The sequence below is a fragment of the Corythoichthys intestinalis genome, chromosome 12 (genome assembly GCF_030265065.1).
Source record: "Corythoichthys intestinalis isolate RoL2023-P3 chromosome 12, ASM3026506v1, whole genome shotgun sequence".
NCBI classification, from domain to species: domain Eukaryota; kingdom Metazoa; phylum Chordata; class Actinopteri; order Syngnathiformes; family Syngnathidae; genus Corythoichthys; species Corythoichthys intestinalis.
The window spans coordinates 243,006-261,604 of record NC_080406.1 but is presented as its reverse complement, the minus strand read 5'-3'; the positions used below and the strand labels follow the sequence as shown (position 1 = coordinate 261,604).

The 18,599-nt window shown below is 48.2% G+C and overlaps 1 protein-coding gene across 3 annotated transcripts; it reads left to right on the top strand.

The window, feature by feature from the left end:
• The first annotated feature begins 797 nt into the window (after window positions 1-797).
• Window positions 798-18,599, top strand: itgav (integrin, alpha V). Of its 3 annotated transcripts, XM_057851543.1 has the most exons (32): window positions 801-1,194; window positions 2,228-2,346; window positions 3,002-3,093; window positions 3,168-3,282; window positions 3,362-3,423; window positions 3,477-3,525; window positions 8,236-8,358; window positions 8,430-8,474; window positions 8,548-8,591; window positions 8,658-8,714; window positions 9,961-10,013; window positions 10,092-10,167; window positions 10,239-10,368; window positions 10,558-10,655; window positions 10,715-10,808; window positions 11,479-11,524; window positions 11,596-11,703; window positions 11,774-11,829; window positions 11,895-12,049; window positions 12,103-12,240; window positions 12,299-12,366; window positions 12,422-12,566; window positions 12,642-12,734; window positions 12,787-12,866; window positions 12,956-13,036; window positions 16,907-17,012; window positions 17,080-17,238; window positions 17,299-17,421; window positions 17,491-17,610; window positions 17,919-18,026; window positions 18,090-18,209; window positions 18,289-18,599. In XM_057851543.1, exons 1-32 carry the CDS (start codon window positions 1,025-1,027, stop codon window positions 18,379-18,381), a joined length of 3,126 nt encoding a protein of 1,041 aa, XP_057707526.1. In that variant the 5' UTR covers window positions 801-1,024; the 3' UTR covers window positions 18,382-18,599. The 3 variants fall into 3 exon arrangements, with proteins under 3 accessions (XP_057707527.1, XP_057707525.1, XP_057707526.1); XM_057851542.1 differs by having other exon boundaries at window positions 799-1,194; window positions 12,422-12,734; XM_057851544.1 differs by lacking the exons at window positions 10,558-10,655; window positions 10,715-10,808 and having other exon boundaries at window positions 798-1,194; window positions 12,422-12,734.

The window sequence follows — 18,599 nt, the reverse complement described above, 5'->3', positions numbered from 1 at the left end:
GCCGCCGCTCGGACCTCGCGGACGGGCCCGGGCCAAAGGTCGGGGCGGGACGGGCCCCGGCCCGGCACTGAACGAGGGCGCGATGTGAGCGACTTGTCTTTTGCCGTACGAGCCCGGACCAAAACGACGTCATTCGATTTCAATTTTAAATTGAAGACGATTTTTAGCATAACGATGCTAATTGGCATTTGGGTAGCCGAGCGTGAGGAGAAAAGGGCGCTCGAAGCAACGTGAGATGGCCTCTGTCGGCTGCCGAGTAAAGGAACTTAGAAGTCGGCAACGACGCGCTTGCTTGTATACGAATGCACGCGTGAAAATTTCAAATCCAATACGTGTTTGTAATATACGTATACTGTATATTTTATGATATTCTATGAACGTTTTGGGAGGAAAAAGGGAGCGCGGATCCAGAAGCAACAGCGCCCTCTCCTGGAGACTCTTGAGAAGCGCGACAGCCGGGCGCTTCGGGAAAATCCATCCATTTGTTTTTAGCCGTACTTTTCGTCATTTGACAAAAGTTTCATTCAACTTAGTTGGATGACGTTCCCGGACGTACACGAGTATTTTCCAGCTTCAGGCCGGAAGTGTCATTTTCTTCGTGGATGCTTGGACAGGAAACGCATGAAAAATGGCGTCTAGAAGTATGACTGCAAGATAACGGGCATCGCACCCAGGAGCTCAAGTAACGCTGCGACAAAGTGAATGCATCTTTTCTGGTGAAAAGTTGGCTACGCTTTTATTTTGTCGGGCCCGAAGCGGACGTGGCTTGACGTCACGTTGTGTTCTCCGGGTCGGGACGGGGCGTCCGCGACGCACTGGCACCGAGACTGGCAGTGCCCGCGGGACTGACACTCCGGCTTCCGGGGCTCTATCCCATCCCATCTCGGCGGACGACAAACGAAGACGCCGCTTCTCGCGGTTCGGGCCGGCTTTCGCTCGCGCTAGCTCTCCGGTGCCGCCTTACCAAGGATTCGCCCTTAGTTCGCGTCCTTCCTTCCCGTCCCGTCCCGTCTCCCCGGCGGCCATGGCTGTCGGGCGGCCGACGGCCTCGGCGGTCGCGACGCTGGTGGTGTGCCTGACGCTTGGCGGAAGCGCCTTCAACCTGGACGCCGAGCGGCCGTCCGTGTACGACGGCCCCCCGGGCAGTTACTTCGGCTTCTCGGTGGACTTTTTTAAAGCCCCCGACAGCCAGCGGTAAGTCTCCCATTTGATTTCGCCAGGCCAATTCGGCTACTTTGGCGATATTTGGCTAACGCTGCTTTTTGTTTGCGCATGCGCGAGTGTGGGGGAAATAAAAGAAACTCCCTAAAAGTCGCGCTTCCTCTGTGCCCATAATTGGAAACGAGAGCTCCTCAATTTGGGCGTCTTGGCAAGCCGACGTCCTTTCTTCTCCTTGCCAATTAGGCAACCGCCACCGTTGCCCCTGACAGCAATTCATTGGCCATGAATGCCTTATCATGGAGCATTTCGCTTCAAGGGAACTGGAATTCCAGAGCCTCAACATTGGAAAGAAAACAAAGAGTTTTATCTGTCCCAGAATGTTTTGAACGACGGCAAACTCATTCGCTGCGATCAAACCAAACTTGCACTGTAACTTTAAAAAAACAAACAATAAATTGGCACTGTAACTTAAAAAAAAAAAAAAAACAATAAATTGGAAATGAAACTTCTACGACTCCAAATCTGGAAACGGATTAATAGTCTTACTAGTGTTACAACTGCTTTATTGTTATTTCATAAATGAACATTGGCGACGTCCTATCTATTTGGGCTGCCATCCATGGCCGTTTGAATGAGGGGGATTTTTTGGGTCACGCTCATTCGTGAGTCAGATGCCTGAATTAGCTGGAAAAGAGTTGTCTGAGCTCAAAAAAGGAAGCCATCTACTTTTTTCAAGAGAATGAATATCATTAAATGTAGATAACTGAAATGAGCAGAAATTTTGCCTGGAGCAGTCAAAACAATGAGAATGTAGGGTACAAAATAGATGGCAACTAAAATAGCTGTGTTGTTGCTTTTAGACATCTTGCTATAGAAGTATCTCAGATATCCTCCAAAGCTAAATAAACACCAACCCATAATACAGCCCCCCCCCCACCCCAAAAAAAACAAACAAACAAAAAAAACCCGCCCAAACTGCGCAGTGTTTAGCATCTGATCAAGTGTGGTGAACGTGTTTTTCTCCCCCCCTTCCCCCAAATAACGCAAACCTTTGACCGGCCAATAGGTCGGACGTCCTGATCGGGGCGCCGCGGGCCAACGCCTCGGGCGACGTCGCGGAACGAGGCGCCGTCTACGGCTGCCCCTGGGCCGGCGGCTGCCGCCAGATCCTCTTCGACTCATCGGGTACGTGCGCCCGGCGATATGACCGACAAATAATATTAATAAGACAATAACAGTAACGGCGAAAGCGCCCCCCCCCCCCAAAAAAACAAGCTGGTTTGTATTGTGTGTGTGTGTGTGCGTCTTACAAAAGAAAAGAGTCTTTGTTGCTCGTGAAGCCGGCGTGCGTCAAGCGTCTGGGATTATTGCTCTGTACGTGTGGATTAGACTGCACTGTATTCTGTTTTGCACTCCATTCAGAAGGGTACGTGTGCTATTACGGGCTAAAGGCTACCCTCAACTCGCAACCTACGAGCGCCGATAAGTTTGCATCGTCTTCCGGTGGCAGACCGACAGGCTGCCGCGACCGAATCATCCTTGAAATAAAGGACCGCCACGGAGGAGTAGGACTTCAAAGTGAGCGACGACGAGCCGTCATCAAAACGGAAAGCACGCAGGAAGAGATTTCAAAACTAAGAGGAAGACGAGAGGGATGCCGTCCAGTTTGACACTTTCCACACAGAAAAAAACGAAATTCGCTATAAATATAGGAGCGCTTCCTGTGCGGAAATGGTTTTGTCAGGCCTTATCAGACACACACACACACACACACACACACACACACACACACACACCAATAACGGAAGGCTGGATGGCACTGAATGAGTACTTTTGGCAGGTGAGAGGAAGAACGCGGACGGTGCTCAGATGGAGTTCAAATCCAAGCAGTGGTTGGGCGCCTCCGTGCGCTCGGACGGCGAGCACATCCTGGTGAGGCGGGCGAGGCGGGGGCGGGCGTCCGAACCCCTTTTCATTCTACGTGTCGTTATCGCCGGCGGCGTCAGGCGTGCGCGCCGCTCTACCAGTGGTCCACCTTCGGCGTGTCGGAGCGCGAGCCGGTGGGGACGTGCTTCCTGAAGAAAGACGGCACGGTGGTGGAGTACTCGCCCTGTCGATCCAGTGCGCGCGCGCGCGACCGGCCTCGTCCGACCGACCGACCGCCGTCCCGTCGCGGCTGACTATTGTCCTTTTTTGGCAGGCGCCGGCTCTCCGGAGGGGCAGGGCTTCTGCCAGGCCGGCTTCAGCGCCGACTTTCTCAAGGTGAGCTCGGGCCAGGCGGGGTCGACCGACGCTAATTCTCTTTTGTTTTGCAGTCGGACAAGCGAGTGGTGGTGGGAGGACCCGGAAGCTTCTACTGGCAAGGTACAGGGCCTGGTTTTTACTCGTTTCGCAACGGTGACTTTTGAACCGATATTGTCCAACTCCAAAAATCCGATACCGATAGATGCGGTCTGTCGTGGACTTTTCACGCATTATGGCTAATTGTATTTGGACTGGATGCTTTAATAATGATAAATGTAACAATTTGAAGGTTTTCCAAATAAACATTCTATGAAAATTAAGAGAACTGACCACTTCAGGTATGGAAAAAGTGCCTGCATTGTACCATTGTAGTAATTACCGAAATCAAAATAGTGCCAAGGTTTTGTCTTTTTTGGACAAAACCAAGTGCCAGTAAGGCACTGACATATGCATATTAGCCCGAAACTGACGTCAATATGATCTAATATGATTTTAAAATGAGCGTTGGATGTATTTCGTCAGGAAGGGCACTGAAAGCGCACTCCTGCGGCCGGAGCGTCATTTAGATAGTCGGTCGCATTAGCGGCCCCAGGGCGTCGCCGACGTTTCCTGTTGTTTGAACAAGAAGCGATGTGAACTTTAAGCTCGCTGTGGGCACGGCCACCCCCTCGATTAGTTCTGCTGGCATTTGAAGGCCACGGCGGGAAAAGAGACCGCTCAAAAAAGGAAGTCCGTCTGTGCGCGCGCGTCATTTTCTTTTCAAAATGAGGCTCGCCTTATTCTATCTCAAAAAACTTTTATTCAGAGCAGAAAAAAGCGGCCGTCGTCTGCTTCCCTTCTGCCGACGATGAGTCATCGGGGTGTGTCGCGGGCAAGTCCGGGCGCGTGCCTTTGGCCGGCCGCTCGTCTCGCTAGACGACGAGATTTTTTTTTTAAAGGGAACCACGGACAAAAAGACATGTAGTTCTTAAAAGATGGTACGAGTAATAATAATTTGATATTAAAACCCCTCTTAATGTTTTCGTTTGAATACATTTTGGAAAATTTGAAATCAAAAAATAGATGAGTAGCTCGCCATTGTTGTTGATGTCACAGGGCCACGCTGCCGTACTTCAGTCACTCTAATGATGTAAGGTAGTGAGTTAAATACACTAGAAGGGGTCAAATGGTGAGTTTTACATTAATAAGACACCAAGCCAATGAGTGTATTTTGTCCCTCAACTGATGCCGTAGCTCCCTGTTTTTTTTAGACTGGATCTATTGTGATTCACGTTCATTTGAGTGTTGTCTTCACAAGACTCCTGAAAATGGCTCCCAGCATCATAGTTTGTGTATTGTGACTAAATATTGCCATGTAGTGTATTTGTTGAGCTCAAGCAGTTGCTAAAATGTTTAAATATAGTTTGACCAAAGTCTGAGTAAGTTTTATGTGTATTTTGCGCATCTATTTTGATTGTGAATGCCAGTTTTCGTTGCATTGTTGTGTTAACTGTGTGAGAATAGGGCCTCAGTAATACAGATTGAAGCACTTTCAACAAATGTTGGGGGAGATAAGAGTATTTAATACAGTGACGTGCGGTCAGGGGAGGCAGGTGAGGCAGAGCCTCACCTGTCATCATGACAAAAAAATAATGATAGCATCAAATTTATATGAATATTTGTCCATTGCTCTTTATGTATGACTCATTTCAAGCATTTTTTATAGTCAAAATTGCTGAATTTGCCTATTTCCTGTTCAAATAAAGAAATGAAACGAGAGGTGCGGCAGCAACGAGTACAGCCTCACCTCTGATTGCGCAATCCATTACAAACTGGGTTGATACATGGAATTGGAGCGTGCTGGTTGCCGTACATCTGCATGTCGCCATTATAATGTTTCCAGATACGTTTATTTGACCTGATTTTCCACAGTCTGGCTAATGTCTTTATCCCTTAAAGTTGAATGTTTGTTAGCGACATATTTAGTTTTGCTGATGGGAAATAAAACCGCAGTGAAAAGGCACAGGTTGCGGCAGATAGTACTCTGCCGCACTGCAAGGGGGCGTACGTGAAACTGGACTTTCCGTAAATGTGGACGCGGTTAACACAACACTGGAGCTAAAAGGTTTGCTTCAAACTACGGAACAGAAGATAACTCGCGCTTTTCAAACGGACTGGTACACCCGAAAAAAAGACTGGCTATGTGGCTGTCCTTCGAAAAAATCGGCTTTGCTGCTTTCCCTGCCTTTTTTTCCTCAACTTGTGCCAATGTCTGGACTAACACGAGATATTGTGACATTAAAAAACTACCACGAAGCCTCAGCAAACATGAGGGCTCGACCACTCACATTCAAAGCCTGATTGCTTTAAAAACTTTTGGACGCTCAAGGATCGATTTGGCTTTGACGAACAGCGGAAGCTCAACGGTAGCATCCGCAATGCTAAGGTAAAGAGTTTGAAAGACCTCATTAATGCAACCTGCATCCTAGCTAAACAGGAGTTAACATTTCGTGGTAACGATGAGCGTGTAAGCTCCTCTAAACGTGGCATATATGTAGAACGATTACATGGTTTTGCTGAGAAAGATGAAAGGTTAGCTAGACATTTGTGTTTTCTGGCTTGTCAAATAGAACACAGAAGCAATCCTCTCCATTGAGGCGGAGAGATTTTTTTTAAAGTAAAGGAAAATAAGGAGGACTTTTACAAAAAGGGCGTAGGTTTGCATAGGGACGGTAGGGACATAAATAACACTACCAACTTTTCAGGATGCTAAAATTGTCCCCACCAACTTTTAAGCAACCTTACCTTTTTTGCATGATATAATGTTCAGTTATATAGAGAATTTAGATCTTTCAATAGTTCCATATGTTGTAAGGATAGAATTGACCCTACCATTATTAAGTGAATTATTTTCATCATGTTTATGTTTGCTAATAAAAACCAGACATTTATTCAGGAAGTTTTCAAAATGTTTCTTTAGTATTTTTTGAAAACAAAGGTTTGAATCGAACAGTGTATCATCTGAACCAATGCATGTAAAAGTTATTATCAGAAGATAAGGATTTATTTTGCATTGATTATTTTGCCTATTAATTAATTAGGTTCATATACATGAGAAATGTGGCCCTTTGCCCCCTTCATCCAATCTGTTTGGTCTAATTAATGTCCCGTCCCCAGCAAAAAGTGTACCTACATGCAGGTTATGCTGTTATATCGTCCCTACGAATGTTAATACCAAACCTATGCCCTTCCAAAGTAACGCCGGTTTTTGTGGTGAAGGACAGGCGCAAGAGCACAAACAGTTTTCATTTCAATCTTATTAAAAAAAAAAAAAAAAAAAAAAAAAAAGAGCTTAGACCAAGAAAAATACAATAGAATATTTAAAAACTAAATTTTGGCCTTAAATAAAATTTTCTTTGTTTTTCTTTTCACACTTTTTGTTTAGCAATCTGTAATCAATTGATTAAAGTATCAGAATTAAAAGTTTTAAAAACAACTGAATATTTCACTAAAGGTCAGAATTGAATTCTGTGGTTTTGTACACCACTCTTTACTCTCATTTATGTTGCATGAATTATAGAATTGCGACGACCAACACATTGAGGGTGTAGAGCAAATGCATGTTATTTTCTTACTTTTACGTATCGATAATATGTACCGTGTGTGCGTGTTTTGTGAAGAATGCTGATGAGATATGAAATAACCAGTAGCCAATTGAATAAGCTACCCTTTTTGGTTTATATATTTGGAACCTCACCGCACGTCCCTGGAGTATGGTAGTATTTTCACTATATGATCCTTATGTGTGTTGTGAAAGAATTGCCGAAGCTTATGCCAATAAATGGCGCGGTCCGAGCAATGAATCTGAATGCCCGTGTCCACTCTCCTTTCTCTCTCTCACTGTGGATTAAAGAAACTACAGCGTCAGTCAAGGGGAAAAAAACGCACTCATTGGGTTGATCCCTAATTAATGTAAAACTCGCCATTGAAACCTTGTGGCGTAGTCAAATCACTACCTTACATAATTAAAGAATGACACGTTTTTTTTTTTTTTTTTTTTTTACGAGTGACAGGTAGAATTCTGGCAGCATGGCCCTGTGACGTCAACAACAATGGCGACTTACTAGTTCAAATAATTTTTACAAATTGTATAAAAACGAAAACATCAAGAGGGGTTTCAATATCAAATTATAATAACTTGTACTAACGTTTATCTTTTAAGAACTACAAATCTTTCTATCCGTGGATCCCTTTAAGGGGGGAAAAATGGGGAAGACAAAGATGCATACTATACATTTGTTTTTCAATGACAAAAGGCGAAGGTCAATGACAAAATATACCTTTAAATTTTGATTCAATTGATTCCCAATTTATTCCTTTTGACACTCCTGTTATTCCGTATAAGGGTCCCTAAGTCCCCGTTGGCCACCCCTACTCAAGTGTGCACTCTAATCACGTACACTTGGAACCATTTCAAGCCATCCGACTTCTGTTGCCGTCTATAGCACTGAAAGCACAATCGTTGGCCGCCTACGTGTACTGACAGCCCTGCGCTCTGACAAGCTCGTAAAACGGAGCTAGCGACAAATGATTTGATGCCAGCGTCGCCCATTCCAACTCAATACAACAATTCGTAACTGTCGGGGCACATTTCACATTGGTATTTTGAGGCCTCTGTCGACGGACTCGGAATGAGACTTTCCAGCCCGACCGCCATCGACGGCGCTCGCCGTCCGATCGATCCCCGCCGTCGTGGCCGGCCGGCGCCGTTAATGGCTTCCAATGAGATCGCTTATAGGCGGCGGTAGATCCCCCGTGAACTTCCGCCGCTCTTTTTTTTTTTTTTTGCAGGTCAGCTGATATCGGACGACGTGTCGGAAATCCTGGCCCGCTCGGACGGCAGTTTCATCAGCCCCTACGGAAACACCTTGGCCACCAAGACGGCCGGCGCGCAGTACGACGACAGTTACCTGGGTCAGAAAAAGCCGGGCCCGCTACCGCCTCGGCGGCCTTTTGACGCTCACCCGCCGCCGGTTCCGTTTCAGGCTATTCCGTGACCGTCGGAGACTTCAACGGCGACGGGAAAGAAGGTAGCGCTCGTCGCGCGCTTAGCGCGAAGGGACGTTCTTTCTCACGCTCGGTTTTGATCCTATGTGGCGGCAGATTACGTGACGGGCGTTCCCCGGGGCGACAAGGCGCTAGGTTACGTGAGTGGCCCGCCGCTGGCCCTTCGCGCCTTCCCAGTTTGCTGACGTACGCGCATTGCCTTTAAGGTGAACATTTTCAACGGACACAATATGGAGTCCATGGTCAACTTCACGGGTAGTCAGGTGAGCGCTCTGAACGGCGGCCGGACACGTGCTCCGGAGCGTCCCGCGAAAGCGTCCTCACAACATTTCGGCCGAGATTTTCCGATATGACAAATAGAATAGTTTTGTTTTTGGCATCTTCTCATTTGAAACGCAAGACAGCTGATTAAAAGAAAACCAAAAAAATAAGGTATCAGGTGTACAGACCGAGGTCGTAATAGTTTTGGTTGACGCTTTAGATTTTCATTTCTCCCCAGATTCAAATTGCTGTGAAATTGTTTTTTATGACTCGTGCCTGAACAACCAGCAATTTTGCTGATTTATATTATTCCTTGATGAGCTTTTTTAATGCTCCACTGTCCTGCCCTCCTATGTGCGTGCTGTACACCAAGGCAGTAACCTTCCGCTCATCACGACTCTGAAGACCAGTTGACTCCAGGTTTAATGCTAATTGAAAGGGTGAAACTGACAGAAAACAAAAACATTTGTGTTTTTCTTTTCCGTAAAGATGAATTAAATGATCTTATAGACACAATAATAATATATAATTGACTAAATATTAAATAGATGTAAATATCTTCTTAAATGAAACTAAACTGTCAAATAGTTGTATCGTTGTAAACAACGTGAATATCTCCCATAAAACGCTACAAATGACACACATTGAATTGCAGGTTGAAATGACACGAAATGACCGCATGATGGCAGCATTTGGCAAGAAATGAATGAATCGCAAGCCTAGGAATGACTTGATATGGCCACAAGGTGGCGCGTATTACACCAAGTGAGCAACAAGTGCTAAGACACAACGAACAGCATGTACTAACTCTTACGTCTCTCAATATACACATTTCGTGATAATGCTCGGAAATATTGAAACCAATACATTTAACAAACATAAAAGATACATCCCGACGAGTGCATGGGATGTATATAGGTACTACGTGGGAGCGTGGGAGGACACGGGTAAATGCTCTCACGGTGTGAGATCACGTGACCTGTCTCAAGCAAGCGGTCTCTTAAAGGAACAGAATGCTTTAAAGTGAGCATTTTCAATAAAGTTCCATTCAATCTCAAACCATAAATAGAAAGTGCACGCCAATAAATTGACTTTGCCAGCGAAGGCAGAACATCCACACTTTTTTAAGCCAGATGTTGGACATGATGTGCTACTCATTAGTTATGGATTGGAAATATACGCCAGTTAATAAAATATAAAGACATTTCAATGTTCTGATCTCACCTTCCCTCTTTCCGTCCCTCCAAGATGGCGGCCTACTTCGGCCACTCGGTCGCCGCCAGCGACGTCAACCGAGACGGGTGAGTCTGGAGAGATGCGTTCTAACCTACAAAGTTTTATGGAATTGAACGCACGCACGCACGCACGCACGCCTTCAGTTTGATAGACCTGCTGGTGGGCGCGCCTCTCTTTATGGACCGAGGTTCCGACGGAAAGCTCCGGGAGGTCGGACAGGTAAAGCCCCGCCCACCACCCGCGCATTCGCCATCGAGCGTTCACGTCCGGATGCGGCGCGCCTCCCGTAGGTGAGCGTCTTTTTGGGCAGAGGAGGCTTCTCCTTCGGGCCGGCGCAGACGCTGACGGGCTCCCAAGTGTACGCCCGATACGGCTCGTCCGTGGCCGCGCTGGGAGATCTGGACATGGACGGCTACAACGGTAGGAGAGCCGTGCCGCGCCCCCCTTCCGTTGACGTACCGTAGCGATAGCGGAACGTCGGCCCGACGCGAACGGACGAAGGACTCGCCGGAAAGGCCGCGATAGGCGGCGGCCGGCGTGGAATTCCCCCAATATTAAGCGCCCACTCGGATAGGCTATTTACTAACGACGACGCCGGCTTTTTGGCAGACGTGGCCATCTCGGCCCCTTATGGCGGTCCGCGGCACTTGGGCCGGGTGTACATCCACAACGGCGGCCCGCAGGGACCCTCGCCGGCGCCCTCGCAGGTAAACCTTATCGGGGCGCGCTCGCCAGTTGCGCCGCGGCTTACGTCGGCACCTTTCAGGTCCTCGAGGGCAAGTGGGCCTCCAGCTACATGCCGGCTAGTTTTGGCTACTCCATGGCGGGAAACACCGACATCGACCGCAACGGCTATCCAGGTAGACGGCGCCGAGTCGAAGGAGTGCAGACGGCTCCTTTTTCGAACGGCTCGCTTTTGCGCAAATGTCCGAGTACTTTTCATTTTTTCAATGGAACATTCGCCCTGACTGATGCCAGGAACCCAGAAGGAATCGTGCGATCAAATTCAGAGGATATAAAAGCAAGTGGTTTGGGGATGATATTTTGGGATCAAAGGTCATAGAGGGAGGTCAAGGAGACCATCACCCAGGGATGATCAAACAGTCAATTTTGCGGTCAAGAGGTCAGAAGAGTCATTTTGCCGTAACGAAAAAACGGATTATGATTACATTTGTTGTAACATGAAACGGGAGAGATGATGACATTTTGGAGTCATGAGTTCAAAGATCTCAGATGAGAAAATGATCTGCTTCAGAGATAAAAATGGCCAAATGGTACTTGAATTGGAAAAGAATTCTGCTTGTGAAGGTCAGTTATTGCAAAGATACTTTTACAAATGGCCTCATTTGACATGAAATGTCATGTGTTTTGTCCACGCAATCAATTTTCGGCTCATAAAAACATTTTTGACCTTATTTAGGGAGCCAAATTTCTTTTAGCATTTTGCTTGTAGACCTGTGCGCTTTGAATTTGCCCGCTTAGGCCGAATGTTCTTTAGACTGTGTGTAAATGCTGCTTTGCGTCTCACAGATTTACTCGTGGGAGCGTTTGGAGCGGACAGGGCTGTTTTGTACAGGTAAGCGAGCGCCCTCGTATTTTTGCTCCCTACCGCGAGGGGTGCGGCCGGCCTTATGTGCGCGCGTGCAGAGCGCGTCCCGTCATCGGCGTCAACGCCACGCTGGACGTCGCCCCGCAAATCGTCAACCCGGAGGAGAAGAGCTGCACCCTTCCCGGCTCCGGCGCGTCCGTGTCCTGGTGAGCGCTCGTTCGCGTCATCGTCGTCGCCTTCCGTCTCCGTCTAACGGCCGCGCTCGCCCACGCGCAGCTTCAAGGTCAAGTACTGCCTGAAAGCCGGCGGCCGAGGAGCGCCAGCCTCTCTCAGTGAGTGGCCGCCGGGGCGTTTTGGGCGGTCCCCGCGCGTGACGGGCCGCTTTGTCGCCGCTCAGCGTTCCGCGTGGACGTTCTGTTGGACCGTCTGAAGCAGAAGGAGGCGGCCAAGCGGGTTCTCTTCCTACACGGGCGAAGCGTCAGCTACGCCAAGAACGTCACGCTGGTCAACGGTGGAGACCCGGCGTGCGAGGAGCAGCAGGTCTTCCTCAGGGTAAGGGCGGCGGCGGTCCTCCTCCTCATTTTTCTCACTTTTGCACCGCCTAGGACGATCGCGATTTCCGAGACAAGATCACGCCCATCTCGGTGGTTCTGGAATACGCTTTGGACTATCGGCGCGCCGGAGACGCGAACGGACTGCTGCCCGTCCTGGACGCGGCGGCGCCTCCCAACGTCACCCGCCAGGTGAGCGCTCCCTTAGCCGGCGGGCGACGACAAACTCTCGGTGACCTCATTCCGGCAGGCTCACATCTTGCTGGACTGCGGCAAAGACAACGTGTGCAAACCCGACCTGCGGCTGTCGGTGGAAAGGTGAGCGCCGCCGTCCGCTCGCGTCCGCGCCCCCCGACTGACGCCGCGTCGACAGCGACCGCGCGGAGATGGCGGTGGGCGACGACAACGCCGTGACGCTGACGGTGAACGCCGAGAACCGCGGCGAGGGCGCCTACGAGGCCGAGCTTCACGTCTTCCCTCCGCCGCGGGCCGACTTTACCGGCGTGGTGCGCGGCCAGGTAACGGCGAGGCCGAGCGAAGCGGGACGCCGGGCGGGAGCGGTACCGTCTGACGCGCCCGCCGCTCGTGTCCAGGCGCTGAGCCGGCTGTCGTGCGCCTACAAGAAGGAGAACCGTACCAAGATGGTGGTGTGCGACCTGGGGAACCCTATGAAGGGGGGAACCAAGGTGAGTCCGTCCGCCGCCCTTGACGAGCGTTTGGCTGACGACGGGTCGGCAGGTGCGGGCCGAGTTGCGCTTCAGCGTCCACCAGCTGTCGGAGGACGACGCCGACGTGCGCTTCGACCTGCAGATGGTCAGGTCCGTCGCGCTACTCCGGGAAAAACGGGAGGGAGGGAGGGAACGCTCCGGAGTGAGTATATGACGCCCCCTCTTTTTTACCCCCCCAGTTCTAACCAGTTCAACAACACCAGCGCCAGAGTGTCCAGTATCACCAAACTGATCGTGGTCGCACAAGTTTCCATACGAGGGTAATCTCGCTCTCTACTTTGATCCCTAGCTACTTGGCGTCCTCAGTCCCTTTTTTTTTTAGTCTCACTCACCCTCCTCTTTGTTGGTCAGGCGGTGCGCTGGAGTTGCTTATTAAAGTTAACGATGATTGACAGATATTTGGGTTTGATCTTACCAGAGACGCGAACTTCAAAAGCGCCACATGTGTGCGTTAATCATTGTTTAACTTGAATGAAGCATTACGTGAAGACAAGCATTTTTCTACTTGTTTAAAAATAATTCAGTGGGACAGTGGCATGTTAAACACTTACCATAATTATTACATTTCAAGTGCTTAAAAACCTTTAAATATATATATATATATATATATATATACAGTGGGGCAAATAAGTATTTAGTCAACCACTAATTGTGCAAGTTTTCCCACTTGAAAATATGAGAGAGGCCTGTAATTGTCAATATGGGTAAACCTCAATCATGAGAGACAGAATGTGAAAAACAAACTGAAAATCACATTGTTTGATTTTTAAAGAATTTATTTGCAAATCATGGTGGAAAAGAAGTATTTGGTCAATACCAAAATCAGTACTTTGTTATGTACCCTTTGTTGGCAATAACGGAGGCCAAACGTTTTCTGTAACTCTTCACAAGCTTTTCACACACTGTTGCTGGTATTTTGGCCCATTCCTCCATGCAGATCTCCTCTAGAGCTGTGATGTTTTGGGGCTGTCATTGGGCAACACGGACTTTCAACTCCCTCCGCAGATTTTCTATGGGCTCGAGATCTGGAGACAGGCTAGGCCACTCCAGGACCTTGAAATGCTTCTTACAAAGTTGCCCTGGCTGTGTGTTTGGGATCATTGTCATGCTGAAAGACCCAGCCACGTCTCATCTTCAATGCCCTTGCTGATGGAAGGAGATTTTCACTCCAAATCTCTCGATACATGGCCTCATTCATTCTTTCCTTTGCAGAAAAACAGCCCCAAAGCATGATATTTCCACCCCCATGCTTCACAGTGGGTATGGTGCAATTCAGTGTTCTTTTTCCTCCAAACAAGAGAATCTGTAACTCATTCTCCCAGTCGTCTTCTGGATCATCCAAATGCTTTCTATCGAACCGCAGACGGGCCTGGACGTGTACTTTCTTCAGCAGGGGGACACGTCTGGCAGTGCAGGATTTGAGTCCCTGGCGGCGCATTGTGTTACTGATAGTTGTTACTGTTGTCCCAGCTCTCTGTAGGTCATTCACTAGGTCCCCCCGTGTGGTTCTGGGATTTTAGCTCACCGTTCTTGTTATCATGATAGCCACGGGGTGAGGAGGGAGTTGAAAGTCCGTGTAGCTCAACGACAGCTCCAAAACATCACTGCTCTAGAGATCTGCATGGAGGAATGGGCCAAAATACCAGTAACAGTGTGTGAAAAGCTTGTGAAGAGTTACAGAAAACGTTTGGCCTCCGTTATTGCCAACAAAGGGTACATAACAAAGTATTGAGATGAACTTTTGGTATAGACCAAATACTTATTTTCCACCATGATTTGCAAATAAATTCTTTAAAATTTAAACACTGTGATTTTCTGTCCCCCCCCACATTCTGTCTCTCATGGTTGAGGTTTACCCATGTTGACAATTACAGGCCTCTCTAATATTTTCAAGTGGAGGAACTTGCACAATTAGTGGTTGACTAAATACCTATTTGCCCCACTGTATATACAGTCCCTGACAAAAGTCTTGTCGCTTATCCATTTTGTAGAAACAATTGCTACTAACCTGACTTTTAATGATTCAATTGGTTTCAGAACTGGCTCATATGAAAGCTAAGACCCTTCCAAATGATGTTGAATGTACCAAAATGAATATCATCTAATGAAGACATAAAGGTCAAAAGAAAGGTTTTGTCGCCTACACAGTCGTGTGAAAATTGAACAAAAAATGTACGCCAAATCAGGGCCGGCCCAGGCCATTTGGGGGCCCTAAGCAAAATAATGCCAAGGGGCCCATATTTTTGGCCCACCATTTTGTCACAGTGTACCGTGAAACCCATACATGCAATCCAAACCATACGTCCATATTTTGTATATTCATCAGATTTTTCGTTTCTCTGCTCCAGAAGGATAAATTCTCTTCGACATATTCGTGCGTCTGTTTTCCAAGCAAGTTTGAGCACCAATCATCGCAAAGCAGGTTCAATGTCACTCCCCAGGTTGCCTGATTGTAACGACAAGAAAATGGATGTTTGCATCGATAAATGGCAATGCGCGCCACATTTTTCACGATGCTCTATTAACAACGTATAAAATGAGGTTGCCAGATTGGGGGCCCCCAGGTGGTCAGGGGCCCTAAGCAGCTGCATAGTCTGCGTATAGGCCAGGCCCGCCTTGCTTCAAATACAAAAATATGTTACATAACATAAGCGAATAAGTAGTGGAGCTGTGAGATCCAAATGTAATATTTTGTATGATTTCCATGGGCTTGAAGGACTGCATCCGTGCGGTTCGGATTTATTGATGAAGTCATCAGGAACATCAAAGAAAGCAGTCTTGCACGCCTCCCAGAGTTCATCAACATTCTTGGGTTTCGTCTTCCATGCTTCCTCTTTCATCCCGTTCATGTCTGGTGACTGTTTTGGCCAGTCCTGGAGGATCTTCTTTGACTTGAGGAACTTTGAGGTAGAGATTGAAATATGCAACGGCGCACCATCCTGCTGCAGAATTGGTCCCTTTTTATGGTTAGGAATGTAAGAGGCAGCTAAGATTTGTGATATTTCAGACTATTTATGTTGCCTTCCACCCTGCAGATCTCCCTCACACCCCCATACTGGATGTAACCCCAGACCATGATCTTGCCACCACCAAACTTCACTGTTCTCTCAGATCCACGCGGGCTCCAGTCGGTCTCCTGCAATATTTGCGGCCACTGTGGTGTAATTCAATGGAAGATTCATCTGAAAAATCCCCCTTTTGCCACGAAACAGTGAAGTTTGGCACACGGAAGTCATACAAAATATTACATTTGGATCTCACAGCACCACTACTTCATTCGCTTGTGTTATGTAACATATTTTTGTATTTGAAGTACATTTTTTGTTCAATTTTTCACACGACCTTCTGTCGGCGACAAAACGTTGGTCTTGCCAAAATTGGACCTTTATGTCTTCATTAAATGATACATCTTTTTTCATTTTTGTACATTCAACATCATTTGGGAGGGTCTTAGCTTTCATATGAGCCATTTCTCAAACCAATTGAATCATTAAAAGTCAGGTTATTAGCAATTGTTTCTACAAAATGGGTAAGCGACAAGACTTTTGTCAGGGACTGTATATATATATATTCATCCAAGTTTATTTTTTATTAAACTTTGGGAAACAAAGTGAAAAAACACGTGTTTCTCTTTCCAATGCTAAATACATTGAACACGCAAAACGCAAACATTTTTTTTTCTAGGCTCGCTACTTTGCAGTTTTTCACATATCATACCAGCGGGTTCTGGTCTGAAAAAGAAAACTGCCAAAAACCAGGGATGACTGTAAATCGCAGGTGTCGAACTCGGGTCAATAGGGCAAAATCTGGGCTGCCGTGTCATTTTTCCCTTTAAGAAAAACAAATAAATAAATAGAATATATTTATAACTGTTATGTCCTTTTGTTCTTGCAAATAAGTAACAATAGAAATCCCCCCCCCCCTTTTTTTTTTAAATGAAAAATGTAACTATTTAGATATTGACTTTTTTCCTCTTTAAGAACAACTTTGTTTTGAAAATGTCATAAAAAGTCCTGTTTTTTTTCAAATAAACCAAAATCTGTATTTTCCCTTTTTTCGAGAATATAAATACATTTTTTAAAATGAGCAATCGGTGTGGCAATTTAAGAAGAAACGTGTCGCGTTTGTAGCACGTCGTCTCCCGGTCAGGTGTTGCTTCCCGTGGCCAACTGGAAGTCCAGAGTTCCTCCGCTCACCGGAGACGACGTGGGACCGCAAATCGTGCACGTCTACGAGGTGAGATCGGACCTCGACCGTACGCTCCTTCGCTGGTCTTTTGAAGGGCGGCCTATTTGCTTGGTAGTTGCTGAACGCGGGTCCCAGCACGCTGAGCCGCACGTCGCTGGAGGTGGAGTGGCCGTACGGCTACGCCGACGCCTCCCTCCTCTACGTCACGCACTTTGACACGGAGGGCCCCGTCAACTGCTCGGCGGACGTCGCCCTCAACCGGCTCAACGTCACGGTGAGTCCCGCGCCGCCGCCGCCGCGGACCCGTCGGCTAAGCGCGCTTTGTCGCCGGCAGTTTGAGAGTCCCCCGGCGGCGCTGAAAAACGTCAGCGGCGAGCGACAGACGGAAGGACGCAAGCGCGTGCGCAAGAGGGACCTGGAGGGCGCCGGAGGCGACGACAACGACCCGGTCACCGTGGTAAGAAAGGGCGCGTCGCGGTGCGGCAGGTCGCTCGCGACGGATGACGAGCCTCGGGCGCGCCCACAGGAATGCGGCTCGGCGGCCGCGGCGTGCCTCAAACTCCGCTGTCAGGTGGGACGCTTAGAGAGGAAAAAGAACGCCATCGTCTTCGTCTACTCCCGGCTGCACGTGGACAACTTCCTCAAAGTAGGTGGAGCCATCCATTGAGAAATGTAGAAATAAAAATGGAGATTGTTAGGCTCAATGGAAAGTTCAAATGAAGTGCTTTTTGAAACGGAGAAGACATTTCAAAATGAATAGAAATTGAAAACTGGATCAAAATGGAGATGTTGAAAGAAAGAAAGAAAGCAATCCGAATGAAAGGCCCATCTGGCATTTTGAAGCTCAGGTAGTTGAAACGTGGGTTTAGAATTTCTATCTCTAGCGGAAGTCCAATGGGTTTGAAGTAGCCAACCTCCCTCCCGCTCAATTTGACGTTTTTCTCTTCCGTTTAGGCCGAGACGGAGAATCGCTCCTACTCCTTTGTATCCAGCGCCTCCTTCAACGTCATCCAGATGCCTTACAAGAAGCTTCCGGCCACGTTGCCGTCTAACAGCACCACGGTAAGACGTCTCCGGTCGTGTCGGCTCCGGCTCGGCCTCCACCTTTCCGCGCTCCTACCGCAGGTCGGCGTGCGGGTGCTGTGGGTGGCGGACGCGGCGCCGCCCGTTCCCGGCTGGGTGGTGGCGCTGGCCGTGCTGGCCGGACTCCTGCTGCTGGCGCTGCTCATATTCGTCATGTACAAGGTGGGCCGTTCGGCCGAAAGCGCCCCGTCCGCTCCGGACGGCCGCCTAAACCCGCCGCTTCCTTTTTCTCGGCGTCCAGTTGGGCTTCTTCAAGCGAGTGCGCCCGCCGCAAGACGACTGTCTGGAGAAGGAGCAGCTGCAGCCCGAGGACAACGCCAACGCCGACACCTAGCGGGGCCGAGCCGGCTTCCCGCCCTTCTCCTCTCTTCGCTAACATCTTAATTCCCGGCCGGAGGACGGGGAGCTCGGCTCGCCCGGCTAACGACTTTGAGGCGAGACGCCGCTCGGAAGCGGCGAAAAACGGACGAGTCCCGCTTGAGCGTTTTTGTTTTTCTTTCCCTTTGACTCGTCTTTTAAATCGGATAATAAATATTTGGTTTTGTTTTTCCA